The following is a 23,415-nucleotide window of genomic DNA, read 5'->3' on the forward strand; positions in this document are numbered from 1 at the left end:
TGTGTCTCATACTGTGTATTTCTTTTTTCAGAAATTCAAGAATTAAAACATCTTGCAACAGACAATCTGGAGACTTCAGAGTCACAAATATCATTTTAATATATGATTTTCTGTTGCTATTGTCAATAAATCACTGTAAATCATCTCTCTAGGAACTTCTTTCCAGTTTCCATCACATAATAATTATTTGAATTATCTATTAGACAGCGATGACACCCTCAAATTATCTCTCTTAATTCAATTCATAAATACCGAGGTAAATCTTCAAGACGAAAGAGCTGATATAAAAACGTTAACGACTATTTATTTTAAATGCCATTCCAATCAGAACCCCAAATCAAATTTTTTTACTTAATAAAAATCTGTTAACAAAACACGACTTTATATATTTTACTATATCTCATCTCGTGCTGCCATCTACAATCACAGATATGAGTAAAACAATTAAAGTAACTACTCATATCATAGGAAACTTGGAGACCTATGACACGGAAAGAACTGAACCACAGATTAACCAACTTGACAGAAGCAAACTCATACAGTAGTACTTCGAAGGCTAAAGGTTACGGAAGAATTAATGATAGGGTGAATAATCTACTATCAAGAGAGTTTCCCTTCTATTTATGACATTTCATTGGATATTCTGGGTTATCACTTCTTACTCAATACTGGCAAAACGTGTTCAGCGGCCTTCACTTTTCCTTGGACATTCGAAGAAACGGTTTCACGCTGAAAGCTCATTTCTATGCAAGAAGGTTTCATGATGATTAATCAAGTAAGTGGCTTTACATATCTGTATTATTCCTTTATAATTTAGTTATTATTATATTTATATGTTTAAAATCACTTTTTTTCCCTCTCTCTTCAGTTAAAATTTAAATTTTAGAAATTCTTTTCTCTTTACAAAGCGTTTCGAAATGTACAAAAGTACTTAATGAACATACGGATAAATACACGATGAACACATAAAGAACAGATTTTTTTACGCTCTCGGAATATAGGATTTTTCAAAATGATTGGCCTAATTTCGAATGGCTTTATTCTTTTTTATTTAATGAATACAAAATGACAAATAGCGCGCGAAGTGAAAGTAATACTTTCCAAGTTTTATTAACAGGTGTTCTGTCTAGTTTTGTTTTGTATCGCATGAAAATTGATGGAATGGTCATTCATTTTTCACTTTACTTGTTTCAACTTATTTTTTGTTGCTGTGCTTCCGGTAGTAAGAATGTGTTTATTTACTTCCTGTAGATTTCTGAGCAAAATTTGCAAGAATTCATTAAACGTCTTACTTACTAAAGAAAAAGCTGAGCTAAGCAAACTCTCTAATTTATTAAATAAGGATTTCATAGATATTCTAACTTATGATTCTTTAATAAAATTGTTCTGTACTCAAACGCCTTAACTGTATTAAATGCACAACATATCAATTCTAAAATTTGAAGATTTCTTTTTTTTTTTTTTTAATTTGATCTATAATAATCCCTCGAATTACGTAAGCAATGCTTTCCGTAAATATATGCATAAATTTTTATTTAAATTGAATCTGTAAATTTCTGAAGTATAATTTCTCTGGAAAGTTCAATATTTATAATTTTTATTATTATACGTATGCATGCGTAGTATTTATTTAGTTATACGTATGTATGCCTAGTATTATTATTATCTCATAAACGAAACATAATTTAGTTTTGCATTTCGAATCCATTTTAAAGTAGACATAAGCATCGGAAACACATAATGCGCTGAAATGTAGGTAGCTATAATTCTCCTGCACTGCTATCTATAAAATACAGTATGGTCTATACCTCTAAATTTTTTATTTTATGTTTCATATGATTATTTCCTCAAAAGATGAATAAACAATGAACAGCAATGGTGATAAACAAGTGATTAAACCACATACGACTTACCTAAACTATCCACGCGAAGCTTAAGTAAAAGAATATTTCTAATTGCGCTTTGAATGTCACGAGATCTATGCACTTGCGTAACTGTGAATTTACGTAAGTCGCGGATTACGCAAGTCGAAGGATTACTGTATATCAAATTAACGCATTGCTAATAGGAACCAGAACAGCGATCATCTGCATCTCGTGCCAGTCATTTTGAATATTCTTGTACGTATTTCAATCAATGGTAAGTGTACGTGTTGCAAGACTGTGATATATCTTCCATACATACGCGTAACAAAGTTCCTTTTGCACGTTTAACATTATGCTCTGAATTGGGATATTACTCTGAATAAGTTTAAGCTTATAAGGTATTTCTCTGGCATTATGAACGTGCGTTCTTGGTGTAGTGGTCAGCACGTTCGACGCATATGCGAGAGGTCCGTGGTTCGAGTCCCGGTGGCATATTTCACAAGTGCACATCAGCGTAGCCACTGAGGGAGGGGTTTCGAAAATGGACCTATGAACTTCTAGTGCTCTTGTGACGCTAAATCTTCGTGTGCAAGTGAGCGTATGCTGTTTACGTTTTAAGTTACATTTGTTTCGTAGTTATAAATGTATGGCGTAAAAGTAGAAAATCGCGTAGTGCTTTCGTTTTATGAGTTTAATTAATCGCTGACATTTCACTTTCGTGATTTTTATCACGCTTTGATATTTGGATTGATATTCACGGCACATTATCGCTCTTTACACCGAGAAAATGACTCAAACTACAATAAGCTTCAAATATTATGCGTTTACTAACAAATGTGGATTAAGAGAATTTATGTACATAGTTTTTATTATTATTTTATTATTGAGCTGAGAAGGACTGGAAGTGCTACAATGAATCTAATGTTTTCTTATTTCAGTGCTTGCATTCATTTGATTTTGAAAGTGCTTGATTTCATTTGATTCAGAATACATATTGTGTATGATCTGATTATATCCATTGTTAACATTAAAAGTTATATGTGAATAAATTGAATATATTCGTTGTGAATAGATAAATTTATTCTGTTTGATGAGTATTTCTTTTGTAGACAGTATATTTATGAGTGAACAGTTATTAAATGTGAAATTTAACACACTAAATGCAAATTAGTGAATTACAAATGCAAATTAGTGAAGTTTATTTTGAATAAAATTCTGCGTTGGCTATTATTGTAACATCTTTTTCACATAGACTGAAAATGCTGACTTCTATTTACATGTATAACTGGTGTCAATAGTTTTCGCATATGCATAGTTTTATGTAGAGATAGCATTTGGGCTCAGATGTGCATCACATATTTCTTTCGTCTTATTTATCACTTATTAAGTAATATTTCGCATGAATATTTTTGCGGAGTATCCAACATGTGTTTGTATTTATTTCAAATTATTTCAACCAGGTTAGTGAAATCTTCATAATTGCTTATATTTGATCTAACTTCGCAATGAAAATTTTCAGAAGAAGTAGACGATGTACAGAAATTTGTACAGAAAATTGCGTGACAAAATATTTTCAACCATCTAGTTTAAATCTTAAAGCGTGCAAAAGGTAAAGGTAACATGACAAAGCGTGCAAAGGTAACATGACAGAAATATTGCTGTATGCTCATTGGTCCATCCTAGAAGCCACTCCCTCGGTGGCTACAGAGATGTGCACTTGTGAAATATGCATCCCGGCGAGGGCATTTCTCATTTTTTCATCTATCCCGTTTTAAAAAAATACCTAATGTCTCTACAGTGGCGCCTGAACTAAAAGAGCTGGTGGATGATGATTTCTCAACACCGGGATTTGACAACGGGGTTCCTAATCCCTAGTCGCCCTTTAAAAGGGGGAGTATATAAGATATTTCTCCCGCCTTAGCATGCCTTCGTGGTGTAGTGGTCAGCACGCTCGACGCGTATTCGAAAGGTCCGTGGTTTGAGTCCTGGAGAGGGCATTGCTCATTTATCCTCTCTCTTGCTTCGAAAAAAATCTAATGTCTCTACAAGCTAACCTTTAGAAGAGGAGTCATAATAAGTAAGGGAAAAGCTGCGCCCATTCCTGGATTAAAACACGAATCAAATATAAAATCTGAAGATGTGATATGGATTGAAAGGCAATAGAAATAAGAAATTCTTAGGTGGAACAAATACAAACAAGTAACTGCCGATGAAAGACAAAAGATTTTATAGTTAAGATACAATAATACAAAGGCATACATGAATTCAGGCATACAAGGAAGAAAAAATGAAAAAAAAAAATCGAAATATAAACAAAATATATGTATAAAATGTGTACAGTAAAATGAAGTAGGAGACCCGAGATATATAGTGTTAAAGATTAACTGATTAAATTTTGTAAGAATTATTTAACCTGTTATTAGTAAGTAAATTCTTTTCTGCGCTTTCATTTTTTCTGTCGTCTTTCGCCAGATGCAAATTATATGAAGAGATTTTTTTAATTTTGTATAACAACATGAACTAAACAGCTTTCTGTGGGATGATATGCGCGTTACCATCTGTCATCATCACTATCATCGTTGAATTTTATATGTTGCTCTTATACCGTATAACTTGTTCGATAGTAAGTAAAGAGTTTTTAAAGTGTGGCATTTTCCCCTTTTTATTTATTGAAACAACTAACCTAAAAAAAGGCATTTCTATGTTTAACAAAAAATCACCACATTTGAAATGAAATAATGACGTAACTGCATTTACTCGCTGGAAATATCAAGATGGCTTGCATATCTTTCTAGAGAAAACTAACCTAAAAAAAGGCAACTAATCTAAAACAAACAAACAACTAACCTAAAAAAAGGCATTTCTACGTTTTACAAAAAATCACCACATTTGAAATGAAGTAATGACGTAACTGCATTTTCTCGCTGGAAATATCAAGATGGCTTGCATATCTTTCTAGAGAAAACTCTCTGGCACGTATAGGGCAGCACGTACCAAATTCTTTATGTTACAGGATAGTAATAGAAAAATTACAGGTTAAATTATAATGTATTTCTGCCGCCTTCTTGGCATGCCTTCGTGGTGAGGTGGTCTGAACGCTGGGCGCGTATTCCAGAGGTTCGTGGCTCGATTCCCGGCGAAGGCGTTGCTCATTTTTCCGCTTTTACGCTTCCAAAAAATCCTACAAAGTTTAAGTAATGGGTGTAATCAGTACTTGCTTGTGAGGATTCGCAGTGCTGTTGATCCCTTTATTCTACAAGTTAGCATTTTTTGAACCATGTATCTTCTCAGTACTGCTCTGGAGAACTCATATAATACAAACATGCAATAATATGCGAGGACTGTAATTCATTTGAGACGGAAACTATTCATTTTTACCAGTAATCGAGTGGATAAAACCGTTGAATGCTGATTATCCATCCCTAGTTTGAATTCCTAAGAATGGGCTGGATGAATGGTCGTTTTCGTGGTTATTACTGCGTGTAATGTAAATACTAGCCACTTTCCCTTAGAACATATTTCACTAAGGCCTCCCATCTCTTAACCAGATTGCCTCCATGTGCTTTGCAGTATTCACTCATATTAATTAAGCCAAACTTTCTAATCTTTGGCGAGCTTTTAGAATTATTTAGCAGTTATAATTAAATGTAAAAAACATTTACTAAGGGGAAAAGTATATAACAAGGAAGTTTTGATTTATTAATGGCACCAAAATTGGAAAAAGATGGTTAAGGTTCTTATGGCTTTAGAAACGAATGTTATAATCAAGTAAATGTTTTCGGGAGGGATTAAAATACGTATCATAACCATCTAAAATTCTATTGTGTTTCTTTGGGAATATAGTTATGTTTTTTCGCTCTAATTTAATACAGACTGCAACAGTTTATTCAGGTATAAAATATCCTTCCACCACTTTCTTTGTTCTTTTCTATGAGTATCATAGACCATACATAATATCCACTATTTTAAAATCTCATAGTCACCAACTCCAGCTTCCGATGAATTGCCGCGATTGCATGACGTGTTCCGGCTGGCTTGAAATGGTATTCCACTGCGGACCTTGAGGTAAACTAATATATATGCTGAGCTCAAGGCAAACAGTCGAATGTATAGAAGGAAAGTGACTATTGGTCCCGAGAACAAGTGGAGACATCTGATGGGCTGAGTCCTTATCTATTAAATAAAATAAAAGGCTCAAAATTTTAACTTTGTGTTAGAAGATCTTTATTCCATCCGGCAAAAAAAATACGGAATATATTTTGATGAAGTATACCTCGGAGCTAGTGATATTGACAAATGACGGCACTGAATACGAGAAGGGTTACTGGTTCTGCATACTAGCTTATTTCTACGGTTTAGAAATTGATTTCAAATGATATATCCTACAAAATATGAACTCGCTACACCAACCTGAGCTAACTACAATCCATTATGATCATGAATACATTTCTCATCATATTACTGTTAAATATAGAACAAATATGTATACGGAAGAATTACTAGCCCTGCTGGCACTCTTCTACCCAAATAATCAAAAGAGATCATTTTTACGTTCGACAAAAAAATAAAATGTTTAAGTAACACATGTAATTTAGCGTTACTTTGAGTCATAGCTCATTGGCAGTAAGAAGACTGATAAGAGGCCAAAAAGAATGCATTGGAGATGAATAACTGGTTATTTATGTTCAAGGTTCAAAAAGAAAAACTTTAATGTGTATGAAAAGAAAAGTTATTGAAGAATGAATTCAAAGCCTGGAGGCGTTCGAGAAAAATATAGATTACTTGAAACTGGTACTAACCTAAAAGTATGTGAAAATATGTACTGATATTGATATCAACCAAATTATTTTGGGCCATGGGATATTATATGAATGCTGTAATTGTAATGTATGTCACTTGTTTGACAGTAATATCAGTTCAAGTCCACGAGTATTTTTCATGAGGACGAGTGTAGAATTACATGTATTGTTGCCATGGGCTTTAGGCACTTTATAAGTGATAAAACGATTTTGCCCGGTGCCGTCTCATTATGTAAGGAAACGCAGTTGTTTAAATAGATTTCTCCTCCAAGCTCTAATATATGTAGGTACTATAAAAGCACTAAATACAACAAGCACTTCTTTGAGATGCAACGGATATGTGTTTCGATTTTAAGCACTTATTTTCTCACAGTAAATAATGAAAATTTATGACAATAAATAGGGATAGGAATAAATAAGAAATAGGGATTGAAATGTGAGAGAAATTTTTATTTTGTTTATTTAAACTAACACCATTTCTTTTTCAGCTTGAATTATTTTTAACATGTGCGTATGTGTTCAGGTCTAGTGGTTAAAGGGGTTATTCCACTAATTGCGTTTTTTCTTTTTTTAGGTATTTTTTCTAACCTGTTTTATTATGCGGTTCCTTTGGCTTGGTTACCCTGATTTTGTTTTAATTTATTGAATTAATTTTCAATATTTTATTACTTTCCAAAATTGTGGTTTCAGGATTAGTAAGCATGTCCAGATCGTTGGCTGATTTCCTTTGTTGACGTTCAAAACTTGACTCATTGTGGCCAATTTGATTTTGAAAATTTGACTTTTAAACGTTGAAGATAGAAGAGAAACTCGTCAAAGTAAAACAAAAAATTAGTAAAGCAACAACTTTATGTTTCAAGTAGATTTTAGTCAAGACTCTACTGATTACTAGAGTAAATATTTCCTCGCCTATCAGTAAAATTAGTGGTTCGATTCTTAACGATTCCTGTTTCTGACTTTAATTCTTGAGGAATTTATTCCATATCCTGTCACTGTTGTTTGAGTTATATCGGCCAAACTAAAAGTGCGTTTAGTTTCGCATCATAGAATACAAATCGTATATCAAAAAGGCGAAATTAAAAAGCATTCGATAGGCAATCATAGTTGGAAATTCAAACATAATTTTCATTTTTGGTCTGCAAAAATTATCTCAAAAGCTGCAAAAAATTTTTGGAAAAAGAGGGTGAAAATTTACTTTGGTATGAAATATGAGAAAACGAAAAAGAAGAGCAAGATAAACAGGGAGTTGAGAGAGAAAACAACTAGCTTAGCTTAGGTAGCCACTCCATCATTCCATTTCCTTGGCTACCTGTAGATGTCGCACTCCAGCACAGAATATCTCTCTTGTTCAAAGGAAGCACAAAATGTATTTCTTGGATACGGGGAACAAACAAACTGTAATAATGAGTACATGAAACATAATTTTACTAAAGCTGAATCAATAAATATAGTCGGTTCTTGTTTCAAGTTATGGCGGATTAGATGGCTGCTTGTACAGGAATAAACTCAGCTTGAAAACAATTAGTTACTTTGGTTCTATCTGATAATTCAGCTGAACAAGATGTTTTTATGCTTGAAGATAGTAACCACAGTGTGTTAGTTACCTTCAGATTCTGTTTAAGTATCTATTTTGTTGGGATCATAAAGAGCATACCTTGTATGTGAAATCAAAATGCGCCGTATTACAGAATGGCGCAATGATTCATTGCGCATAATCTACAAAGACATATAATGATTCTAGAGGGCTGTTTTTAGAAACAGATTGGGTAATATTGTCTCTAACTTATTGACTAGAGCGTACCTTGTATATCAAATCAAAATGCGTAGTACTACAGGATGGCACAATGATTCATTGCTCATAATCTATAAAGACATATAATGATTCTAGAAGGCTTTTTTTAGAGCTAGATTGAGCAATATTTATAACTATTGTCTCTAACTTATTGACTAAATATAAGGGAGAAATATTAATTTGCGGGAAGATACATTATATTCATAACAAAAAATTTAAAAAAAGAATTCTTAAAGCTTCCTCGCGCAAGAATTTGGTTTTCTATGACATGAAATGTATCAGCATTCATGAATTCATAACTCCACCATGAAAAGTGACTGGATTAAAATATTTCTATAAATGTCATTGACGATTGAAAAAGCATTTATAAATAGAGTATGCGTTATTTGTATGTGAAGTATTTTATACATTACTTAAAATTTTTTATATTGAAATAACGCTGAACTGTGAATGCGTCTTCGTAACTTATCAATCACTGACAAATCTCATTCATTTATTTTTGCCTGTCTTAGATGATTGGAGCTCTTGCTGGGCTCGTTAGAATCTTCCTCACTGTGACTCGTCCTTTGTCAGATAAGGTCCTGGATGTTTTATATGCAATCTTCATGGGAAGCACTCCGCAGTTGCCTTCAATAAATAACAAAATTCTTCTCATGTCGGCCACAGAACTCGCTGAGAAGATTCGAAAGAGACAGGTAAATAACGCTTTTTACTAATACCTAGTATGTCATTATTTGCAGTGATGCTTAGAACACTTTCATTTCAAAGTTTAAGTTTATTTAAGTAGATACAATATTCCAAATGCAAACATTTATTAATCGTTGTTTGAAAAGTGATTCATTTTTAAGCTTTAAGCATCGAATTTTGAAAAAAAAATGCACTATTAGATATCTTTCAAACATTGTTAAAAATGTTCTTTGTTACTCACTATTATAATTATTGAACATTAATTAAGAAATTATTTATAATTATGATATATTATATAATGATTTATAAATTTATACGTAACGGTTCTTAAATTTTTACTTTAAGGTAAGCATTAAGGGAAAGCGAAAACTTTTACTAATCATAAAGCGTTAGTTTTATGTTAAAATGAAAAGCTGTAACTAAGATAATAAAATAAACTAAGATAATATAAAGACTGCGATCCTGAGAAGAGCGAGTCCGAATGAAGTTCGAGATCGAAGTAATGAATCTGTGTCTTAGTCCGACTCCTAACACCAAATATTTTTTTACGTTCTTTTCCTACTATAACCCAAATTTTAACTTCATTGATTTATTTGATAGCAAATTCTATCATGTAAGTAAAGTAAACTTAATATTTTCACATAGATTTTAAAACTTGGTATAAAAATATTTCAATTTTTAGATAAAAATACCCATTGGTAGAATTTTGGAACAAAAGGCAATTTTAAAGAGTGAAAATTACGTTATCTCAGTCCTTCAAGAAATTTGTAGTAAACAGTTTATAAGGTCATTTTCTCTCTCCTTTCTGCATGCCTTCATGGTGTAACGGTAGCATACTCGGAGCGTCATTCAGAGATCCAGGTTCGAGTCCCGGCGAGGGCATTGCTCGCTTTTCAGGTCTTCGTCTTCAAAAAATCCTGATGACTCTACAAGTTAATTAAAAACTATAATAAGGTCGATAAACTGCACTGTAGATTATATATATATATATTATATATATATTATAGGTTTATATACCTATATAAGGTCTATAACTGCGTTGTAGATTTTTAGAAGTTTGCTTAAGTAATCTTTTCGATCTTTTTGTGCGAGATTCAGTTCATATAATAATGTTTCATAAATCAAACATCTTTTGATTTTTCGTATAAATTTTACTATCACATCTGTTAAATTGAATAAATACGGATATCGCCGTATCGCTAAAAGTTCGAATGAGAACTTTATTTATTTAATGCTTCTTAAATTATTGTTAAATTTATTGCAAATACTTCAATTGAAATTGGGAAAACTTGCGCTAATACTTCTCTGCATTCAAGGTAAATAGTGAATTCGGTTCCGACGTCGCAGAAAATCCTTACTGCAACCCTCTGAAAATAATAAATCACTCCGGTTTGTTTTATTAAGTATGATTTGTCTTCAAATAATGCAATTATGGTATTCCAGCTGGTCAAAGGAGATACAGAAATCAAATAAATGACACAATTTCTGAAACGTAGATTATTAAAGGATTATTCCAACTAAAATTCCCTAAAGGAATAAACTGCTGTTACCTTTTCTCGAGACGGGGGTAATTTTATTTGTTAGAACAGAACGGAACGATGATAAGAAGAGGTGTACAGATTGATCCGGCACTGTGCAGCGTAAGATATTGAATATTTGCTTGAATCATGTTTGTTATTGTTTTCAATAAATAATCAAAAGGCACCTTTTGTAAAATGAATGACTTAATGCTTCAAAAACGAAGATACTACAAGGACATTCTACTGTGAAAAATTCTTTGTCTAGGATGAGTGATTTCAAAGTTCAGTAATTTTTATATCGGTGGTGAAATCCTGTGCCTTTGTTAACGATTCCGGTTGCAGCCTCGAAAGTCGCTCCAGTGGACAAGTCTTTTCATCAGGGTCAGGAGATGGACACTTTGTTAGGTATGAGTGAAAGAATCTCTCTCCCTGGGAATTCAGCTCAAGTAAACACAAGGAGATATACTATAAGGTGGTTGCCTGTTTAGAGCAATGGCCATGTTGGCCTGCTAAGAACGATCATTCCTCGTGTATAATGCGTTAGAGCATTTTTCCTGTAACAAAATTCTGAAATTACGGGACTAAATATATCCAAGTCCCATACTGTCAAGAATCGCAACTATTAATGTTTTTATGTTATTAAAATTCATGTTATTGTTAGAACTTGAGTTTGAAGTTCAATTCAACCCTGCATAACAACCCGGGGTTTGTGTAGCTGTTTCGGCCACTACACTACAGCACTGACATTCACACGCATCACAAACACATTCCACACGCATCAGAAATGATATATTTTTTCAGGTTTTTAATTGGCTGCTGCCTGTTTCTTCAAGTGTGCAAGGCGCTGCGAGGTCACAGTATAATAAATAACAAAATTTCTAATTTTCTCCCGGATACGTTCCTCTGAATCTCTAACACGAATGTATTGAGTTATGTTTGCTTACTACATTACTCGAAGTATATATAGTAGAAGATATAACTCTAATTTAACTTAGGCTCTTACCAGATGGAAGCGTGATTGAATTTCTCGACCCACTGAATTTCATTTATACTGTAGCGCAATAGTTTTTTCAGTTATATTTTCAAGAAGGTCTTTAGATTGTGGCCCACCAGCGGCCGAGCGGTAAAGTCGCTGAACACTGGTAGTTCGGTCCGAGGTTCGAATCCCGCGAACAGGCTGGCTGCATGGGTGTTTTCGTGGTTTTCCCCATGTGTAACGTGTATACGAGCCAGTTTCCCTTAGAAAGTCCTCCACGAAGGCATCTCTTCCCTTAGGCAGATAGCCCTAGTGTGCTTTGCCGTAATTAAGTACACACCTTTAGATTGTGAATAGGAAAAGGGATATCATTTGCATCTTTTGCTGAACATGCTTTTGCTTTGATTAAGAGGCCTGCAATCTTCCTTAGAATGCATGAAATACTTCTTTTCATCTTGAAAAGTACAAAAGTGTTCTTATCGTTTAACCTCTGTTGTTTCGCACTAATTTCTGAGGAACCTGAGAGGAGATGCTTTTAAGGTTTGAGAAGTTATTGGGGAAAGTGATTAAAGTTTAAGAAGGTAATTAGTAACATTAGGTTCTTAAGTTGTCGTTCTTCTGTCAATTATTAAATTGAACGGTTTTCTAGAGAAGTTCAATTTTAAAGTAATTTTCTCCCCTACCAATAAAATACATGGTTGGATTCTTAAAAATTCCATTTCTGACTTTAATTCTTATGTCCGAAAAGGCCAAATGATTAAGTCTTCTATAGCTAATCATAATTGGAAATTTAATCATAATTTTGGCTTTGGATCTGCAAAAATTATTCAAAAATCTTCTTCGATTGATGAATTGGATTTTCTTGAAACTTTCCATATTCACAAAGAGTTAGGATGTTTAGTTAGTGATTTTACACTTTTAAAAATTTATTAACTTAATTTCTCGATTTCTTTACTATTTTTGCCACAAAGGGCGCAACCTTCTCGTTCGCTTTACTGCCGTAGGATATAAATACGACAGTTCAGTCTGCTGCTTTCCAGTCTTGCAAATTTCTTTCTCCTGATGTAGAGGGACCTGTACTTGTTCGCCCTCGAAATCGATTGAATTCTTAACTAAATCTACGCCAAACATAAGATTGTTGTTTTGCTAATTTTATGTTTAAAAAGCTGTTAATTGCTCAAATTTCCTACAGAAGTAGTTTCCCACTTTACTTCTGCTCAAACAGCTAACAGTTTTATTTAATAGATTGACTATTAACTGCGTATTTCCGCAATCTACATTGCACCCAAGCTCGCAATTCGCGAAAGAGCTACAGATTCTTAATCCCATTACAAAAAGTTAATAGGGTGCCTAATTATTTGCTGCACTTCCAAGATATATTCGTAAATTTTTCTGTGGAAGTTAGATATATGGGTAGTTTTCTTAACTGTTTAAATGTGTATTGTATCCTGCGGTTGAGCTTTGCTATCTTTGTAAAGTTGCTTCCTTTCTTCAGAAATTGCTAAGTCCAAAACTAAATCATTACGAGAGAGGAAGAAAGTTTCCAACCTTTTACATTTCAGCTGCCTAATACAACTTGATGCTTAATATATGTTATCATTTTGAAAGCAAGGATTGCTACATAATTTTATGTCAAATCTCAAATATCTCAAATGTAAGGACATGTAATTTCCGTCAAGGATTGTCTCTCATATTTTGCTTTGTGTTGAGTAGTTTAAACAGTGATAAAACATGGTAATTTTTTATATTTTTTAAATGCCATCGCTTTTTTTTCTTCCTATCTGATAAAGCTTTGTTTATTCTTATAATAGGACTTTTCTTGAAAGTATTTGATACTTTATATTCATGTTAGTCGTACTGAAATGATAAACATAGATTCCAGGTTACGGCTGAACTCTGTGCGAAGCCTGTAGATTGGCTTCAATAATGGCCAACCGCAATGTAGTTCTTCCTTTTTCTGAGAATAAACTCACGAATTCTTCAGAGGCTTCAAATTACTTTATCGTGACACATACATTAAGTCACCACATTGCATAAAAAGCTGTATTATTATCAGAGGGAGAATATTTGTCTACATTTGTTTTTCTTTTCTTTTATGTGCGTTTAATGAGCCTACCTTTCAAAAAACAAAATAAGCTTCAAATATTTCTTTCACACACATAAAGGTATTAGAGCAGCTTATGAGATTGAGTTTCCTTAAGATTTTTCAGAATGATAAAATTCACCGTTACTGAATTTAAATGTAGCCAATTCATAGTAATTTCAATCGAATGAGTTTATGTAGAATAATGCTAAAAAAAGGAAATTCGAAAAATTATATTATCATAATTGTTGTTCCAGTTTACATAAAATGTCGAGCAAATTCCGAAGTTACAAATTCATTGTCAAGACCACATAATTATTCTTAACTTGTAAGTTAAATTAGCAATTTAGGGGTAGAGTTGACTTTAAGGTACCCCTTGTATTATCCTTGTTGTTTCATTTATCCCTAAGTTGTTGTTTCGTTTTTCGCCAAGTTGTATCATTTATGGTAACCTGAGTAGTTGAACGTTATGGAAACCCTATTATGACGTAATCGTTTGCATTATTGAGGGAAATTTTGAATCATGGGATGTTTTGCAAAGAATTTTGTAGTGTGTGTTGCTTAGGAAGTACATTGCTTGTTTCATTGTTTAGACGGTACAATGGATGAATGTGGTAGAATTATTTTATTGTTTGGTTTAAAATGTAGCTTATTGAGATTGTGTATTTTTTGTTTGCCTCTACTGTAGAATTGGGTTCTCCTTAGACTTTTTAAGTGCAAATATATCGATGTGTACATGGACAAACTCAAGAGAGTGCGTAAAGCATAGTTTGTGCAATTCGGGGATTTTTTTTAAGTGAAAATAGGTCGATGTGTACATGGATAAAGTCAAGGGAGTGCACCATGTTATTTTTGTGCAATTCGGAGATTTTGTTTTAAGTGGAAATAGGTCGATAAGTATATGGATACCGAGTTTGTGCAATACTTGTTATTTTGGCTTGCGTAGCGGCAATTTTTTCGCCAAAAATTGCCGCTACACAGGCCAAAATAACAAGTCAAAGCATTGCACAAACTCGGTATCTATGTACCGCCAAAAATCGCCAAGTTTCGTCTAGGGGTACCCTAAAATATACTTTTACCCAATTTAGTTATATTTATATTGTAAATTTGATATTTATATTTGACTACTATTTTATTCTAGTTAACCTGCGAGGAAGTTATCAAAGCGTATATAATGCGCATCAAAGAAGTTCAACCAATTATCAATGCCATCGTGGATGAGAGGTTCGTGGAAGCTATTCATGATGCCATTGCTGTAGATCGTCTTCTGGCAAGCGGTAAAAAATCTGAGAAAAATATCGCTCAAGATACTCCCTTGTTGGGTGTGCCTTTCACTTCCAAAGATTTGATTGGAATAAAGGGTGAGGAAAAATATCCTTTGTGTTTTTTAAAATGTATTACCATGACTGGCTTGAAAATATAGATGAATTGAACGTTTTTTTTATAAAAGTATTAAATATTATTATTTGTACCTCTGCAAAAACAAAATGCTGTTGGTGTGTTAGAAAGCAAGATAATAAGAACTCTTATTTTATGTTTTGAGAAGAATATATAAAGTTAAGTGACGCAAGAATTTCAAGCGGTTGTTGTTGATTAAAACAAACAAATTTTCTCCGGTCTAATTAAACTCACGTTACTTAGAGACCTATAGACATTGATCTAACCAACTCACTAGATATCCATGCTATTCAGATCATGAGGAAAACATATCCGAAGAATAAACAAACAGCCAGCGAAAAATTCAGCGATTCTAGTATTCAAATTATGCCAAACTGCCAATTTTTATAAAAATCGCACGAGTAGTTTTTAAAAAATTAGCTGTCAGAATTTTAGCTCCTCAATGTTAATTGAATTTGATATATATTTATTACTATCTCATTTTTTATTAAACTTATTTGATTCTTCCTTTCATATTTCGAAATTTAGATTCATTCCAAATAAAATTCGCACATTTTTTATGATTTATTTTTAAAATTCGTATTTTTATAAATTTTTCGAAAAAACATTTTGAATTATAACCTATAAAAGTGTTGCTATCAGCTTAAAATAGATGTATTTCTAAGCATACCTGCAAAAAAATTAGAGTTTTTTATTCAAAATTTCCTAAGATAGAGTGAATCTACATTTCGGCGCGTTTTGAAATTTGGCGTGTTTCTTATAAGCGATAATAAAGAAAATGAGGTTAATGCACTTTGTTAAAATTATTTGAAAGTATGAAAGATGACTTTTTTCCGCTCGTGGACAATTAAAAAAAGGAAAGGAAAAATAGGTTGCTCTAAATTAAGAAGTTCGCCAAATGAATTATTCTTGGCTCAAACTGAAAAAAAGGTGCCAAGATAAATTTTCAAATTTCTCCGTAAATTTCTCGCCAAAAATTACAAAATTTAATATCTAGGCATAATTTGAGTCGTATGAACGATGACTTTTTTCCGCTCGTGGACAATTAAAAAAAGGAAAGGAAAAATAGGTTGCTCTAAATTAAGAAGTTCGCCAAATGAATTATTCTTGGCTCAAACTGAAAAAAAGGTGCCAAGATAAATTTTCAAATTTCTCCGTAAATTTCTCGCCAAAAATTACAAAATTTAATATCTGCGCATAATTTGAGTCGTAGAATCGAAATATGGAAAAAAAATTGCATCTTATTTCAGAAAAAGTCTGATTTTGTGTCAAAATACCTATGTTAGAGCAATTTTATATAAAAATCTGATATATAGCCTAAGTTGCGCTTGAAAGACATGGAAAACGCTATTTGAATTACGTCAATCGGCCCAGTAGAACGGGAGATGTAGAACTGTCCTACCCCCCCCCCCGCCCGCAGTGTACATGTGTAACTCGCATTACTCAAAAACTATTAGCTACGGAATGTTTAAATTCTGTACATGAAACTGCTGTGACATCTAGTTGTGCACCTTATTTTTTATTGTACTAGGCTGCGCATCGGTGGTTTTGAGATTCAGTGGTAATCAAGTTTGTCGAAAGTGTGGTGGTTCAGCAAAACATTATATCTCATATCAATAAATCAAATTCAATAATCACCAATCATTAAAATATAAATTGATTTAATTAAATATAATAATATCTCAATCTCAGAATCTCACATCATCACTGCGTCACACCTTCCATCGAGACTCAGCACACACTCAATGGCGCTCTCAGCGCCCTCTAGCGTTAGGCGGGTCTTACCATTCTCCCCGCTTAAACTCCCATGGAGTTTACATTTCAATTTCCAGATATTCAAATAAATTTAAAGTCACTAAAATTACACTAAACTAAATATTAAATTGGTAAACTATTAAATATAAAATAAAGGGTTTTCAAGTTCATTCAGTCTTTAAATGGTAGAAGAATAATTTTGTTGATGGCTTGCCGAAGTACACCTGTAGAGGTTTTAACTTCAACTACTCTGACCAGACCATCAGCACCAGGATACACTTGGTGGATGCGACCTAGTGGCCAATGCAAAGGATTGGAGTTGGAGTCCTTCAGCAGTACTAGTTGACCAATCTGCATGTTTGGCTGAGAACTGCTCCATTTGGCACGATTCTGTAGTTGATTTAGATACTCGGAATGCCACCTCTTCCAGAATTTAGCTTGAAGTTTCTGAACTAGTTTCCACCTGGAACGAAAAGAAAGAGAATCCGAAGCAGAATGTGGTTCAGGAAAGGATAACATAGCATTTCCTGTTAAAAAATGTCCCGGAGTTAAAGGCTGTAAGTCATTCGGATTGGAAGAAAGTGGTGATAATGGACAGGAATTCAGAACTGTTTCTATCTGAGTAACTAAAGTAGTTAACTCTTCAAAATTCATGATAGCTGATTTTGCTACCCTTAACAAAATCCGTTTCACTGATTTTATGTTTGCTTCCCACAGTCCGCCAAAGTGAGGAGAAGCTGGTGGGATAAATTTCCATTGGATGCCTTCTTCTGCACTAAATCCTTGAATTGGGTTAAATTTGCAAATATCATTATATGTGTTAAGAATATTTCTCGCACCTTTGAAATGCTTGGCGTTATCGCTCCAGATAACGGCTGGTTTGGATCTTCTGGCAATAAATCGTCGTAAACAGGCTAGAAAATCTTCTGTTGTTAACTCAGAAACGACTTCTAAATGCACTGCTTTAGTGCAAAAACAGATAAATAATGCAATATAAGATTTTAAAGTCACCTTTGACCTTTTCAAATTAGGTTTTGTGATTATAGGTCCTGCGAAATCTAATCCGACCTTCTCGAAAGGTCTAGAAGGCACGACTCTGTCCCTAGGTAGATTATCCATCATCTGGCTTACCGTTTGATTCTTCGTTCTAAAGCAAGTGATGCACTTATTTATTACTCTTCTAACTCGATCTTGACCAGACGGTATCCAATATGATTGTCTTATTAAAGATAATGTAGTCTGTACGCCAGAATGTAAGGATTTCCTATGATAATATTCAATAACTAAATTAGTGAAATGGTGAGACTTTGGCAAGAGTATCTGATGTTTCTGAAATTCAGAAATCTCGGAATACTCCAGTCTTCCTCCTACTCTCAGTACCTCATTTTTGTCAAGAAATACTTTCAGAGATGATATTTTACTATTTTTTGGAATAGATTGTCCGTTTTTCAAGCACTTTATTTCCCTTTGAAATTCAGTTGACTGTACGAGTTTTACTAAAACTTCAGTAGCATGTCTTAACTCAGAAGCACATATGAAGTCTGTTCTCAACTCTGGTTTTGCTTTACAGTTATTTATAAATCTCAAACATAAAGCAGTTATCCTAATTAATTTACTGAATGAGGAATATCTTGTGATAAAATCGTTTTCATTTTGATTGTTTTCAACAGCTGCATTTACAACTGACTTCTTAAACTCTAACTTATCGACATCTACTTCGCTTTCTTCCATTGGTTCTAAGGAGGATGGCCATGCTGTATTATTCATTGTTAACCAACAGGGTCATGTCACCAGAGCTGATTATTCTTGAGCTCGCTTAAGGATAAACCCCTGGAAATCAAATCGGCGGGATTATTCTTTCCTATACAATGATGCTATTCTTCTGGATTGCTGTATTTTTTGTATTTCTTTTATTCTATTCTTCACGAACACCTTATGTCTATTTGGATCACCTTTGATCCAGTAATAAGCTATTGAGGAATCCGTCCAAAAATATCGAGTAACTGGAAAAGTTAGTGCAGTTACAAATGTATTGCTCAATCGTGAAGACAAAAGTGCACCCATGAGTTCCAATCTAGGAATCGAAAGGGTTTTTAACGGAGCTACCCTGCTCTTTGATGCTACAAACCTAGAAATGATATTTCCACTCTTTAATTCTATGCGTAAGTACGCAACAGTACCATCAGCTTTCTTAGATGCATCTGAAAAACAGTGTAATTAAATAGTGATTGCATGACTGGGCAAAGAATTTTGAAAATAATATCGGGGAATAATTATTTCCTTTACATCTTGGATCTCATCGCACCATTTATTCCAAGTAATTTCTAACTGTTTGCGCAATTTTTCATCTCAGTCTAATCCTAAACACCAAATTTCTTGTATCAAGTACTTAACTTTAATAGTATACGGTCCTATAAAATCTACTGAATCGAAAAGTCGACCTACTGCTTGTAGTAAGTGTCTTTTTGTGTTAGTTCTTTTTAAAAGAAATGTTTCCAGATTTCTGGTATCGAAATAAAACGTGTCACTTTGTTCATCCCAACCAATTCCCAATACTTTTGAAGCTATCAATTTTGTATCTAAAGACTCTTCACCCTGATCTACAATGTAGTTTAAATTCTTTAATTCTTTACTTAGCTCAGGAGAATCGGTTCTCCAATTTCGAAGGTCATGCTTGCCTGCTTTAGAATGTCTACAATTTCTTTACAAGTCTTTAGAGCTTGTTGAACAGTGATTTGCCCACAAATAAAATCGTCGACGTACAATGACTCATTAAGATGCTTAGAAGTCAAAGGAAATATATCTCGTACCTTTTCAAGTGATGTTTGATTGTGGTTGCAAGGAGAAACGGGCTAGATCTCACCCCTAATAACACCCTTGTCATCCGAAAAATTTCCAATTTCTTGTTTTCGTCATCAGTTACTGGATCTTCTGCCCAGAAGAATCTGGTGTAGTTACGTTCATTTTCATCTATTTCAATCTGGAGAAAAGCCATCTTAATATCTGCAACAAATGCTATCGGATTCGTTCTAAATCTGATCAAAAGAAGAAATAGGGTAGGCATATAAGTCCTGTGTATAAGCTATAGTTCAAAGATAATTGACCTTTTGCATGCGCCGAAGCATCAAACACAATGCGTAATTTGCTTGTAGTCTTATCCGTACGTATTACAGCTCGATGAGGTATATAAAATGTATTTTGGCGTAAATCTACTTCTTCAACTGGGACAGGTTCAATAATATTCTCCGAAAGATAATTCTTTAGAACAGTGTTATATTCACAAAATAAGGACGGGTCATTTTTAAAAAATGATTTCAATCTCAAAAATCTTTTCATTGCTATCTGCTCGTTATTTTCTAATAATGTCTTCATATTTGGTTTCCAGAGCAATTTCACTTTGTATCGCTTATTTTGATATGTAATTCCGGATTCAAATTCACTCATTATTTCTTTCTCAGTGGGTTCTATTTCAGCTACTTCTGCCTCGATATCCAAATTCTCTAAATCCCCAAATTCCTTGAGTTGATCGGAAATATCGGATTCGTTTACCATAACACTCATTGCAAACGTTTCATTTAAGTTCGTGTTTCGGCTTTGCAAACGCCACACAAATATTATTTCAACTGCAACGAGAGTTTTGCTTAGGCGTGTAATTCGACCAGTGACAACATCATAATAATAATCTGCACCTATTAGTATAGACATTTCTTTATTGTTAAATTCATAACAGTCCGCTAGTTGTACATTTTTTAAACGTCTAAATTGTTTCTCAATATTTTTATACGGAGTCGGTAAATGTGTGCCCGAAATATGGTCTATCTCCAGTGATTCAATTTCTATGCATAAATTTGGATCATCTCTATTCTTTAATTTACGTTTAACTACATTAAATGATTTTGTTTCCGTTTCCTTAGCACCAAATGTGCAAATGGAAAGGCTATCCTTTCTAACAACTGGAAAGTTAAATGTTTTGGAAATAGCTGATAAAACAAAGGAGCTGTGTGAACCATTGTCAAGGAAAATTCTAACAATTTTCTGCTCTTTTCCATTATCAATTAAGGTTGAACATGTTTGTAATATAGTATTCCTTTTTGCTGATATGATATTCGCTGATACGACATTATCGATTTCTCCCTTTGGAGAAATAATGTGTAGATTATTTTGATTTCGAATACAAATTGAAACATAGTGAGGTTTGCTGCAGATGGGACACAAATCCTTTTTCAAACATTCTTTCACTCGATGGTTTGGAGTCAAACAACGAAAACATTGACCTCGTTGTTTCAATATATTTCTCCGTTCATTTGCATTAAATGTAGAGCATGAGTCTGATTTATGACCTTTGCTACAAAATAAACACATTACATTTTCGACTGCGTCAGGAATTCATGCGTGTGTGATGAGGGGAAAGAATTCTCCCTCTTAGGCGGAGGTCTTGAAGAGTTATGTCTGTCGGAAGTAGAATTTTTATTTTTTATTTTCTCTTGCGAGGAACATAAGTGCACTCGTTGATTCGATGATTTATAATTATTTATTGGAAAGGATCTCTCGCGGCTTCGAATTTCCTTATTAATGAATTGCAAAAGAGTTTTTAAGTCAAATTCTTTGTCGCCTTGAATGCGATTAAATTCTAAAACGAATTTTAAAGGAATTAATTTCATTAAAATTGGTGTCAATAGATTTGCATATGATTCACCTGTAATTCCTAAAGAATCTAAGCTTCTGATATGCGTTTCCGCTTTATCATATAAATTCCGTAAACTTATACCATCGTTAGGATTTTTAACCGGAGTTAAATTCAGCAAAACACTCAAATGAGTGTTAATAAAAATGTTTTTATTTCCGAACCTTTCTTTCAATAAATCAAGTGCTTTATCATAATTTTCATCACTTAAAGCAAATCCACTATTACATGCTGCCGCGGTACCACCGAGATAGGATTTCAAATAATTAAATTTATCAACTTTGCTTAATTTAGGATTATTATGAACAGAGCTTTCAAATAAATTGTAAAAATCTAACCAACCAGAATAATTACCATAATATTTACTAATATGCAATTTAGGCAATTTTATATTTATATTTTCAGTTTCATTATAAATCAACTGAATGTTTTGTGAAACTGTATCAACTTGGATAGAATCATAATTCAATTTCTTTATTTTAGAATGAAGTTTCGATTTCAAAAAAATTATTTTTTCTTTTATTTCTTCTGAAGCTTCTATATCTTCAGATAGTGTTTCGACGCTCAAAAGATTTTCAATTTCATCATTAAAGAATTTAAATCAGTTTCTTTTCCGATTAATTGTTCCAAAAATGCTTCCAACTGATCGACTGTTTCGTTTTCGTTGTTGATAGCAACTTCTATTTTGTTAATTAATTTCGTCAACATCGAACGCACGGAACTGCGTTTCTTCTTCAACTTTGGCAGATTTTCACCCATATTTAATTTCTATCCAGGTATAATTCAGTTTCAGTAATTCAATAAAGATTCTCTTACCTGGTTCCCGGACGATGCACCAAATGCGCATTGGTGGTTTTGAGATTCAGTGGTAATCCAAGTTTGTCGAAAGTGTGGTGGCTCAGCAAAACATTATATCTCATATCAATAAATCTAATTCAATAATCACCAATCAATAAAATATAAATTGATTTAATTAAATATAATAATATTTCAATCTCAGAATCTCACATCATCACTGCGTCACACCTTCCATCGAGACTCAGCACACACTCAATGGCGCTCTCAGCGCCCTCTAGCGTTAGGCGGGTCTTACCAAGGCAATATCAAAAGTATACATACATAAATATCATAAATATACCCAACCACCCCTAATCCGGCATGTACTTACTCGGTTTTTATTTTCGTAGTCGTTTGTCGCAGTAATATACCTCAAATTACAGAAGGGTTCTAAATGACAAACATATTCATCTTTTCGAAATGTCAAATTAAAAAAAAATTAATTTTCTACAAACTATGAAATGTAACTTTTACTGCTGTCTCCCGGTTCCAATAGTTATATGTTCTAAAGTCTTATACTCGTTATCTCTTCTCTACATATAATGAAAGAAAGAGTCTGTGTGTGTGTGTGTGTGTGTCTTTCGTTCATGCTGCGCGTAAGCTAATAGACCCACGCCTACGAAATTTGGTACATGGGTGCATCTAGACAAAAGCCATTGCACCTCGAAGCGATTTTTTCGAAATTAGAATTAGAATTTTTTTTAAGCCAGTGCACCTCGAGGTGATTTTTTTAAAATTAAATTAGAATTTTTTTTATTTTATGTTTTGTGACGAAATCGCGTCATTTTGAGACATAATGGGCTATAGGAAATCAAGATTTTACTCTACACACTCCATTTTTACATCGTCATGAAACGTAGGCACTTAGCTATTTTACGAACTTAAAATAAATTTCGTGTTTCAATAAATCGATTAAATACGAATTTATTTAACAAAGGGAGCTTAACACCTTTTTAACGGGATTTTTTTCTAAAAAAGTTTATTTAAAAAAATGTACAGTTTATTTTTCTTTGATTTTT

General features: G+C 33.3%; 1 protein-coding gene across 1 annotated transcript in view; it reads left to right on the plus strand.

Annotated features, from left to right (window-relative positions):
• Nucleotides 1-532: 532 nt before the first annotated feature.
• The window catches only part of LOC118204637 (fatty-acid amide hydrolase 2-like), a 48,321-nt gene continuing 25,438 nt past the window's right edge, over nt 533-23,415 (plus strand). Inside the window, exons 1-3 of the mRNA XM_035376943.2 lie at nt 533-775; nt 8,969-9,151; nt 14,864-15,083. Coding sequence (XP_035232834.2) covers nt 746-775; nt 8,969-9,151; nt 14,864-15,083 — 433 coding nt within the window. The 5' untranslated portion in view covers nt 533-745. The remainder of the gene's footprint in view (nt 776-8,968; nt 9,152-14,863; nt 15,084-23,415) is intronic.

The sequence above is a fragment of the Stegodyphus dumicola genome, chromosome 1 (assembly GCF_044657685.1).
Source record: "Stegodyphus dumicola isolate Sdum_Otavi_A_Nest chromosome 1, ASM4465768v1".
NCBI lineage: Eukaryota > Metazoa > Arthropoda > Arachnida > Araneae > Eresidae > Stegodyphus > Stegodyphus dumicola.